This window comes from Schistocerca cancellata, chromosome 1, assembly GCF_023864275.1.
Source record: "Schistocerca cancellata isolate TAMUIC-IGC-003103 chromosome 1, iqSchCanc2.1, whole genome shotgun sequence".
Classification (NCBI taxonomy): Eukaryota; Metazoa; Arthropoda; class Insecta; order Orthoptera; family Acrididae; genus Schistocerca; species Schistocerca cancellata.
This window is the reverse complement of record NC_064626.1, coordinates 567,790,682-567,802,831: the sequence shown is the minus strand read 5'-3', so window position 1 is coordinate 567,802,831 and position 12,150 is coordinate 567,790,682. Positions and strand designations below refer to the sequence as shown.

At 42.8% G+C, this 12,150-nt stretch overlaps 1 protein-coding gene across 1 annotated transcript in view; it reads right to left on the bottom strand.

Annotated features, from left to right (window-relative positions):
- LOC126181433 (midnolin-like) overlaps positions 1-12,150 on the bottom strand; it is a 233,951-nt gene that overhangs the window by 113,229 nt on the left and 108,572 nt on the right. The window contains exon 3 of the mRNA XM_049924770.1: positions 9,857-9,913. Coding sequence (XP_049780727.1) covers positions 9,857-9,913 — 57 coding nt within the window. The remainder of the gene's footprint in view (positions 1-9,856; positions 9,914-12,150) is intronic.

The window sequence follows — 12,150 nt, the reverse complement described above, 5'->3', positions numbered from 1 at the left end:
CCGTATTTTGCACAGCTGAAACCACTTTTCAACAGTTAAGACAGACTTTTGCCCTGATACGTAGACTTCGTTCCCTCCACAACGACATCGTAGTAATTGGTTAACAACGAAAGTTGGGTGAAGTGACACTGCAGCAAACCCATTTAAACATGACAGCGGCGACCAAATTACATGGTATACAAGTGTCTGAAGGCTGTAACAACCGGCGTTATTTGACAAATATAAAAAATGCACCAAAAACGACGGCGATTTCATTAATCATGCTGCAGTGTCTAAACATACTTTCATAGCAGCAAGCTACAATACGCATCGCATGAAATATGACAAGTCTTTAACAACTGATATTATAATAAATCTCACCAAAGCGTTTTAGATAGATCCTCGATATGCGGTTTCAAACAAATTCACGTCATGTTCGCTAGGACATAAAAACCACCAAATAGATGCAGACGTCTGACACGGTAAATTTTTTCCTTTAACGCTTCGGGATGTAGTGGATCGTGGAATTCCAAGCTCTAACATCAGCGCCTCGCATCCAAGAACTTTTTCACGTACCGCGACACACAATATACGCGGGTTGTTTTAAAAGGTAGCTTCACTCAGGTTTTTTATGGACACTTCACATCGCTAGTGTAAGATCTCTTTTTGGCTCTCTTTTAACAGAAATTTAGGAGTCTTACTGTAACATTGGCACCTACGCAAGGTGACATCGCAATAAACAGTCGCCTATTACAGTTGCGTTAGTTCGAAAGTGCCTACGGTCGAGATCTGCGAAATGTGAAGGGTATCAAAGGACGGCATGAAAATGTGACGAGTTAAGAAACTATAAACCTTGAGTGAGTCCGACGCTGTTGAGACCGTGCGTACGCATTTCAATGCAGTCTGCGGAAATCGATGCGTCGTGTTTCCAGAGAAACAGGCATAACTCGGCGCACTGTGGTCAAGATTTCACACAAACAGCTGCATTTCCAAGCATTCAACATGCAGGTCCTGCATGTCTCTCCGGGCAGTGATAGCCCAGACTGCTACGAACATTCTGGAATGACGGACTTTCGGAGAACCCATATATGGTGATATAGCAGATACGAGAGTCTGCAAGTGAATGTTTAGCGTGACTTAATGCACAACAATTACTGGACCGTTCTTTTTCACTAATCATCTGTAGTGTTACAACAAGATAGTGTTCCGCCACACAGTGTTATTTATTAGTCATTCTTAGCTGAAACCTTTACGGGCAGATGGGCCAGTACAAACGGTTCAACGTTCACATAACCCATCTTGACTAATCAGCGGAAGACTTATGCTCACCCTGTATGTTTCCGATAGTCTTTCAGTTACAGGACACCCAAGGGAAGAAACTACCCACGTCGGTGGCTATTATGTGGCTTTCCCGAACAAGTACGTCTACGCGTGCCGAAGTTTTCTGAGCTGCGGTAATCACGACGGTCGGCCAGTGTAGCTGGAACGAGAATGTGACTGCAGACCTGCGTAGCTGGTGCATCTCGCGAACCGCGACCTGAGCGAGGCGGAATGCGGGTACAGGGCAGAGTGGTCCGGTGACCGCGTTAGACGGGCAGGCTAGCTGGGCTCACGTAACTGTACGGCCCGCGCTGACCCGCTTCTGCCGGATGCGAGTAGGGCCGCTTGCTGCCGGCAGGTGCAGTGCGGTGCGGGCTCACAGCGCATCCCACACTTCAGAAGCATCCCGGGAAACGCCTTACACGATCTCGTCCAAATTGTATCGTGCGGAGATTTTTCTTCAGGAATGCCTTTAAAATCTATCGCCATCATAAATTGAGATACTGACGCAAACAATTCAGATAATACGGTTGCTCAAAGGTTCAAAGAAAACTTGAGTGATTTCAAACACGTACCCGACTCATATGGTTATAGTTGGTGGTGACTATTTACCCTTGATATGCTGGCGAAAATACATGTTTAATTTCGGAGGTACGCATAAAACAACCGAAATTGTGCTAAACACATTCTCTGAAAATTATTTCGAGCAGTTCATGAGCCCACGCGAATAGTAACACTTTACTTCTTAGCAACAAATAATCCTGAGTTGTTAACTAGCATCAAAACCGATACAGCGATTAGTGAACACATGGTTGTCGTAGTGAGATTGAATAATGTAACCCCCCAAACCCCCAAAAATAAATGAATAAATACCTATTCAAAAAAGTGTATAAAAATTCACTTGACGCCTTCCCGAGAGAATCTCCACTCCTTTCAATTTAATATGTAAGTGTAGACAAAATGTGGCTTGAATTCGAAGAAATAGTATCGGCAGAAATTGAGATTTATACCAAATTAAACGACGGAGCTAATCCTCCTCGGTACACAAAACGGGTCAGAACACTGCTTCAGAGACAACGAAACAAGCATGTCTAATTTAAACAGACGCAAAATCCCCGAGACTGGCTATCTTTTACAGAAGCTCTAAATTTAGCGTGGACTTCAATGCGAGATGCTATTAACTGTTTCCACCAACGAAACAGTTTCGAAATCTGGCATAAAATCCAAAGACATTCTGGCCATATGTGAATTATGTTAGCGGCAAGGAACAATCCATGCCTCCTGTGTGCGATAGCACTGGAGATACTATCTAAGACAGTGCTGCCAAAGCAGAGTTACTAAACACAGCCTTCCGAAATACCTTCACAAAAGACGACTAAGTATATATTCCAGAATTCGAATAAACAGGAGTAACGTAGAAGTAAATATCCTCGGAGTAGTGAAGCAACTTAAATCACTTAATAAAACCAAGTCTTCTGGTCCAGACTGTCTACCAATTAGGTTCCTTTCAGAGTATGCTGATGCATTAGCTCCATACTTGACAATCATACACAACCGTTCGTACGACGAACGATCCGTACCCAAAGACTGGAAAGTTGCACAGGTCACACCAATATTCAAGACAGGTAAGAGTAATCCACTTAATTACGTAATTATTAACGTCGAATGCAGCAGGATTTTTGAACTTTTAATGTATTCGAACATTAGGAAGAAAGCGGTTCTATTCATACACAGTCAACATGGGTTTAGAGAACATCGTTCCTGTGGAACACAACTAGCTCTTTATTTACATGAAGTGTTGAGTGCTATTGACAAGGGACTTCAGATCGATTCCGTATTTCTGGACTTCCCGAATACTTTTGACACTGTACCACACAAGCGGCTTATAGTGAAATTGCATGCTTACGGAATATAGTCTCAGTTATATGATTGGATTTGTGATTTCCTGTCAGAGGTCACAGTTCGTAGTAATTGACGGGAGTCATCGAGTAAAACGCAAGTGATTTCTGGCGTTCTCCAGGTACTATCATAGGCCTTTGCTGTTCCCTTTCTACATAAACGATTTGGGAGACGATGTGATCAGCCCTCTTAGGTTGTTTGCAGATGACGCAGTCGTTTATTGGCTAATAAAGTTAACAGAAGATCAAAAACTGCAAAACTATTTAGAAAAGGCATCTGTATGGTGCGAAAATTAGCAGTTGACCCTAAATAACGAAACGTTTAAGGTAATCCACATGAGTGGTAAAAGGAATCCGTTAAACTTCGGTTACACGATGAATCAGTCAAATGTAAAGGCTGTAAATTCAACTAAATAACTAGGAATTACAATTACGAACAACTTAAATTGGAACGAACACACAGAAAATGTTATGATAGAGAATTGTGAAGAGTAATCAGCAATTCAACTTCACTTGCGACGCATTTTGGAGGCACCGACTATTCCGCAATCACAGTCAAATGGTGAAAAATATCCCAGACAGTACTAATCTACAAGATCGAAAAGGAACACACAGGTGTAATTGAGAACTAACAGGATGACAATGAACATATAGGTTTAAGGAACTTGAGACATACCTCTGCCCTGAAACACTCATACGTAACTTTTTTTATTAAAGCAGATGAACATGGGTCGAATTCCATGATAAAGTGTGGCTCCCTTCCCCTTGTAGGATTTACTGGGGCAGGTTAAGAAACGAAGATGGAAAAACTTTAAAAAGAGGGCTCAACATTCCTACTGAGGGCTCCCAGCCAATCTTGCCATGCCAACTGTATAATATATACACTGACTTGATTCGGAATACCAGAAAATAATGTGGAGTAATGAAATTTTGGAAATGCAGTTGTCTATGTAACATATTTATGTGATTAACATTCCAAGATCACAGATTAATGCAACCGCGAGACTAGCTATTGCAAATGTGAAATACTGGTACATTAATAAGCCGGGTAACCACCAGAAGTTTACATTAAACATGCAAACGCGCACGCATTGCGTTGTACGCATGCCGTATGTCAATTTCTCGGGTGCAGTTCCATGTCTGTAGCAGTGTCCATAGTCAATGCTGTTTGTGGATGACAGTCTTCGCGCGGCGACGTCGCATCATATACTCGGTTGGAAACTAATGGTGATCGAGCAGGCCATAGAACATGTACAACGTACATGTAGGATTACAACAGCATTGCGTCGACAAGCGTTATGCTGATTATGAAACATCCCTGCGAAGCTGTTCATGGATGGCAGCACAACAGCTCCAATCGCCAGACTGACCAAATTGGCAGTCAGGGTGCGTGGGAAAACCGAGGGTGTGGTGCTGCTACACGAAACCGTGAATTATAGGTCCACTGTGTACAGCACACAGACAGGTTGGTTGCACGTTCACAAACTTGCCTCGCCCTAACCAACACGGCCATCACTGGCACCAAAGCACAAGCAGCTTCCTAGAGGAAACATGACAGAACGACAGAACTACACACTGCCGTCCAATGAGGTCTCGCTACACACCACTTTAACACGCAAATGGCGGTGGTTTGGGGGCAGTGGTATGCATGCAACATGGCGTCTGATTCGGAGCTGTCAAAGTAACCGACGTGCAACATTTCATTGTGTCACTGTGGTCACACTGTTCTTCAAATTGTTTCTGCAGATGCAGTACGATGAGGCAAAGCAATACTCTCAACACTGGTGTCTTCCATTTCCGTAGTGCCACGTTCCCGTCCGGAGCCCTTAAATTCAGTGACTAGACGTTTTTTATTTAATTTCTAGTTTAATCAAAAGGACAATCTGCCTTAAAAACATGTTTCAGTTTAATGCAAGATATCAGCAATCTGTGTTTTAGACATAGATTCGTATCGGGCACGTGCTTTGAAGAAACAGTTTTATTCCAGAACGAAATTACAGCGCATGCGCACAAACAACAACCAAATAAGACCAGTAAACTACCGTACGTGTAATAAGTTACAGCAGACTGGGCGGCAGGTCGGTATCAAGTCGTCTCAGCTGATTAAAAAAGAGATCAAAATCTCTGGAAACAGCCGGAAGGCCATGAGCAGGATGGAAGCTGTCGGAACGAGAATAATCATATATCTAAGTTAGTCCCGCGACGACGAAACCAAGCGCTAATGGGTGGAAAGCTTTAAAAATTCTTCCTTATGACGCTATGCGTCACACGAGATACTCAGACAACCTACAAGCGAAAACTCTTGATACCTGGAGTAACATTGGTCATCAGGTAAGTGTACCGGCGTTCGATTGCGTACTGCTGTACTACAAACTACTTCCAGTGTTGCGGTAAGGCAAGCGCTGGAGAGACAGAACAGTCTCCCGAAGCTATCAGTCTGAATTCTATTACAGTAACTACTTGTGACCTGAAAATGGGCAGACGCTAACGTCATGACAAATGACGCAAATGCGCTGAAGTCAGTTCCTTGTCAATGATCATAAGCAGAAAGTGGAATGAGAAGCTGTCTAAACCGACACTTTGTGAATAATATTTAAGAAAGTCCACATTACTGCAAGAACAATTTCGTGTTCATACCTAAATATTTTCACCACAGATTTAACAGTTTGGGCATTTATTATTGTTGCATGCCACAGTTGAATTGTGGATCGGTTGCTAGACACGCTAGACAAATTTTTAGCCATTGCGTGCATTGCTAATATTTTTGTAATTACCTGTGTCTTTCTCTTACTAATCCACAGTTGTAGCAAATACAAATTTCCTAACATGGTTTGAAAGTTTACTTCAAACCACATTGCATTACTACAGCTGTCACTTGAGAATAAAGGAACAAAATATTTTTGCAAGCTGGTGACACGGGACGAACTGTCTAAATTCCGGCGTGATTAAACCAGTTTTACATATTCTGCTCCTCTCTTGATCGGCCAGTTATTGCTGGTCTACCGCCCATATCGATACCTAGACCGGAACGGCTGAACACTACTTATATCGGGAACACCTTTTTCACACGTGTTCCAAGAAGAAAAACACGATCTCCAAGCGAGGTGCAACGAGCCAGGCACTTATGGAGGTGTTTGCAGGAGAACCTGTGGACCTGGATGACCTTACGAATGTCTTTGTAAGGGTTGTCGGCCTCGCTCCTATCCACGAAACAAGGTTGAAAAGTAACTCTCACTCCACTACTCTGATCCCTGTAGCACAGACTGTTAGGAACCACGGATACTATCACTGGGCAGGAAGACAGAACTCCACTTGCCGCTTCAGCTTACTAACACACAGGTGTTTCACGAGACGACCTTTAAGACGGCAACGGTTCAGAAATATGACTGTCACAAAAATAAACACTTTTGTTTCCACGGAACGAGAACAGTTTTAGTTTTGTCTAACAGCGGCACGGTGCAACGTCACTGGAAGTTTATCATTGGACTTACCCACTCGTCTGCTAATCGCAACCCACATTAAAGTGCTATCGCCAGATAAGACCTCGCACTATTTACAAAGCCAATGGTCAGATTAGTTCCCCCGACACAATGGGAAATTCGTTCGGCGAACGTGTTACCCACGTAACTCCAGCAACAGCCCTCCACTACTTTGAATCCTCATGAGGCCTATGACCAATACAGGGAAACCCAGCTCATCAAGTACCGCAAATAAAGTGAACACCGCAGTTAGGCGCGGTCTGTCAGGTTTTCGAAAATGTCGTTTGAGACTAAAGTACCACTTAAATCCAGCTGTTTTCGTGTTGCCCTTTGTGTACGCTCCGGAGGCTCGGAATCTAAGGTGACAGTTGTCACATATTTCCGAACTTTTTTGAACGAGAAGTTTAGAGAAAAATTTAACCGATCGTATTTTATTGTGACAGAGCGGTTCTTTTCTTCTGAGTGAGCAGTTAAAGGCGGCGCTATTTGGACTAATTCTCGCTTGTCACGGTCGAGCAGACGACTAGGCGCAATTTGTCCTTTTCCTGTCTGGAGCGGATGGTTACATTTTTCCACCAATCGCGTAAAGTGTGTCTTAGTATAAATACAGAATGCAACCTGACTACTGGAGCCTGGTCCAACTAGGTTCGCTTGCAAACAAATTTACGTATGTTTAAAGCTTTCCCGGAACAAATTTACGTATGTCTGAACGGAAGACAGCGCTTTCCGAAAGAAAATTACTATCGACACAAGGAGTTGACGATTGAGTACCACGACCGTATTGTGCTCCTGAGGATGACGGGCTGAAACGTCACTATTTCGTGAGTGAAATGAATTACAGCAACTATCATTTGAAGATAACAGTGCGAATGTTTCAGATATGCTTACAACCTTCATTATAATACATTTTAAGGACAATTTAAGATTGTACCACGGCACTCTAGCCAACAATTGTGTATCACGATCTGTCGACTGAACCATTACACATTTCTGAGCCTGACTCGAACTTCCACTTTCGCTGACAATAACATAGGAACGTTATCAGATAGCCTAATGCTGAAGTTGCCTGGTCGCGATAAACAGGAAAACTACAGATACCAAGATTACTGCTATTTGTATTTGATGTGATAAATAGCAGCTTGCTTTATATGTGGAAAAATTGAAGTTAACGCAGATGAGCAAGACAAATGTCGTCTTCAAGAATACCTAATTAACGGTGTACTGGTTGACACCGTCACGACAAATATGTACGCGAAACGTTGCGGAGCGACATGAAACGAGTGCGTTAAAGTCCACTGTAGGGAAGGCGAATAATCTACTTCCATTTACTGGAGGAAATTAAGAAGGCGTACCTCTTTTGTAAAGAAGACTACGTACAGAAGATATGAGCGACTCTTTCTCGCGTGTTTATGATTCCAGCTGGCTGGTTTAAAGACAGACATCGTAGCAATACATATGCGGACTGTTACCGCTGCGTTCGATCAGCTCAGTAGTATTATGGAGATCGTTCGTCAACGGAAATGCGAATATCTAGAGGAGAAACTACTTTGTCAAACAACGTTGATAAAATGTAGAGGACCAGCATTTTTGACAGGCTGGAGGAAATATGGGCAACTTAAGTATCACGTAAGGGCTGGGAAGACAAAGAAAATTTTAGGGCTCTTACAGTTTCCCCCAAGCTCCATTTGCAAGGGGAACAGGTAACGGAATGAATGGCAAACAGCCCTCTGCCATGCACCCTATGGTGACCCGCGGAATATGTTTGTAGAAGAAGAAATGCTGGTTCGAGCCACGGTGTGGCAGATTTTCGGTTGTCTCAACGTGTACAACTTCGGGAGTTTGTTGGCATCTGCAAAACAGAGGAACCTATCACAAGCCCACCTAGATGGACACCATTCTTTGTTACTTTGGGATGGAGATGCAGTCTGATAAGAGCTCCCACTTTCCGATGTCAGTCCTTTGTAGTCTATGCTACAGTAATTTACAAACATTACTACAATAGAAATAGATAAAAGTGAAATAGATAAAAGTGAGAGTATTATGCCCGTGCCTTTTGATAGTGTAGTTGTGATCGTTTTCATACAGTGTTGCGGCTCATTGAGCGCCAACGACGTTGCTGGATGGGCAGATGCCTCTTTTCAGACCGTGGTGCTTCCTGCTAGCTGATTGTAGTAGTGTACAAGAGACGTACTTGGCGAAGCTTAATCAGTTCTAGCAAAACTTCCAAAAAGCTATTTGTATGTGACTTTCGACCAATGAACCTTTGAAATAATACACCGTTTTGCCGTAAAGATTTTCTGCGTAAGGTGTAAATAATGAGTTCGGAGCAGTGGATTGACAAAGTGAAGCGGTCATGAATTGTAAGGTTGTTTCAACACTTTAGTGCTTTATTGGGAATGGTCCTGCTGGAGGTAGTGTATCATTAACTTCCTCCGTCATTTGACTGATCCAAAAAGTACAAGGCAGACCTATAGCTCAATGTGGACAACCTATCACGGTGAGAATCGGCATTTTTCACATTAACGAACTTTTGAGAGGCGAAAGAAATGATCTGAGTAACGTCTTAGGATTGACAGGGCCTGAATCCTTCACATCCTTCACTTGTCTGGCGCTTTACCACTGAGTCAACGAGTATGCCTGGTGGCAGTACCAATCGCCCAGTCGAATGGTCGGATCTCATGTTTTTCCTGAATGCATCCAGTCCGCTATATGGCATTTATGATCCATGTTTTCGCAGTGAATCAAATGCAGTCTCTCCGACCAAAGAGGCTGGCGATCCCTGTCAAGACTGTTTCAAAAACCGTACTCTGTTACCTGTAGACGCTTCCTGGTCAAACGTGGCCATTTGCTCCCGCTCCGGGCGAGCGAATTCCAGCTACAGGCGCTCGTCTCCGAGTCGATGCGAACGACCGTTCAACAGATCCTACCATCATAGCATAGCGCCGTAAACTAAGGCTGGGTTAAAATGATCGTGTTCATTGCCGCGCTGAACTCCCAGAGCGACGCTTTCTGGGCCTGGATTGCACTTTTCATATTAAAAGCGGAGGTAATGGAAGGCGGACTGGGGATGTTGGAGGTCGCGTAATGAGAAGCGCGGAGAGGGGCAGGCGAGGAGAGAGGCCCTTCCGAACACTACTCCGGGCGCTGAAAGGCCGAGAACAATGGTCCGGCTGGGCTTACCTGTGAATCGTTGAGGCTCTCCAGGGCCTGCATCACGCTCTGCTCCGGCCGCTGCGCCTGCAACACAAGAAAAAACACATCAGTGGCATAACATGACTGAAGGCAAGTAATCAGTAATTTTTTACTAAGTATGATAAACAGTTGATTTTTCATTAAAATCTGCGAGCTATAAAGAACACTACTCAAACAACGCGATGAACGTTGTAGAAAGTGCACCAGGCAGGCGATTAAAAATGGATCCATTTTATTCCACATATCTGCATCCACTAACGCGTCTCAGAATATTTTGACGAACTCAATTTACAGGGATAATATTTCCTGAATATTTTAGTGTCCTCAGAAATGTATTGTTCGTTTTAGGACAGGCTTTTGGTATATCTTCATGTGACTGTTTCGCTACTTGCTACAAGGTGTTGAAAAGTATTCCGTATCTTGAGAGGTGGTAGTGAAGACCAAAATGAGAATACTCCCAGTAAAAATGGGATCTTAAATGCATACCTTAAGAGCTATGAGGGCTTTTTCATCTTCGCCACCGTGAAGATTTCTCCCGTATGCCCTCTGCTATAACGAACGACCTACAGAATGCAGTAAACAAATGGGGATAATTCCTCTGTTATTGTCCATGCATAGAGCACACAGTAACCCTAATTACAGTTCTGCGTAACTGTAACGCATACAGTAGTTCTACAGAACGGGGCAAATGGAAGTGTTCCAGGGAACAGTACTAAACTGACTACAGCAGTTATTCTTATTTGTTTACTGCAGTCTATGTCGTTTGCAACAGCCAATAGTTCCTCAGTAGTAAAGATGAATAAGCCCTCAGTCTCTGCAACGCATTTCCCAAGATCTTTCGGAGCACTCTACATATTCCTTTATCTCCTTTGTCGATGAAAATTCGTTTATAAGAAGAAAGACTATGACAAAAAACCAGTACAGATTTACAGGGGATTAATTTCACATAAGGAAGAGAATTGAACACACGGGTGGGGTAGTATCAATCTACCTGAGCAAAATAAATATCTTACGTGATGAGAAGATTATGAATGACTTAACTATCTTTCTGTCTAACTCTTACTCCATTGAAACGTACCTTTAGAGAAATTTAAAATTTTAATTTCGCTTATTAGGGTTGTATTAATCTTCGGGTATCTATTACAAAATAGGTTTGCCTGGTCATCCTCCGCAGGAAGTATAGAAATATTTGTTTTGCAAATACAAACGCCGTTTGATGCTGCCACTTCCTTTATTTTTCCCCATAAGCGTTTCGCCTTTTTGTTCTAGCTGACTACTTATAACAAGAAAAAGGCGAAACACTTCTGAGACAAAATAAGTTAAGTGGCAACAGGAAATGGTTTTATTTACGAAACAAGTATTAATGAAACCCTATTTAATAATGTTAAGTAATTTCGTTCTCTTACACTTAACATCCGCATCTTTTACTTAACTCACTGACTCATCACAGACACCCATCAACAGGAACCATTAAGTATGATTCACATTAAAGCTGTTTTTCTTTCTGCTTTAGGGCCCGAAACAGCTGCCGTACGTGCTCGTGTCACCTTTAAATGGCCCATTGTTGCATGAAGTTAAAATCGGGTAACACTCAGGGCGTAATCGACTGGAGAAGAGGGATCTCAAAATTATCGCTGTCCCTTTGAGGATGATGCTCAAACGGTTGAAAATTAAATTTCCTCCTCCATATTACTACGACGAATAGAAAGTAAAACGCTATCTACAGCTCGTGCTGTATGTGCTAAAATATGTTTTAGACGGTAAACGTAACTACTTTAAGGTAACTCAACATTGTTCCAATGCACTCTCACCATTTGATCACCATAAACGGTGATTTTTAAAAAATGCCCACAACACTGATTACACATGTCACCCTGTCATCAATTAAGACCGGCATGGCTAGTTTCAGCAGAGTGTTGCCAGCTTCAGGTTCTTACGTAAGAAGTTTATATTTAATTCACAGTAGCCAGACACACACTAGAAGTAATAGGGAAACTCGCTGCAACGAGAACCACGCAGGTTGCGTCACGTTATATAATGTCGTCCATAAGGATTATTGTAAATCGCTATAAAGAATTCGTCTCGGCAGCAAGCTGCTGAAACCTACCGCGCCAACAAGTCACAGTTACGAACATCTTACGCTGAACGTTTGGTATATAGCCGTTTATGAGAATTTCACTACATAAGATACAGCCCTATTTTCAAATGGAAAGGAAGAATCTTTTTTACCAAAGCGAAAGCAGCGCTCACATTAGCTCTTCCCGGTTTCAGCGTTAAAAACA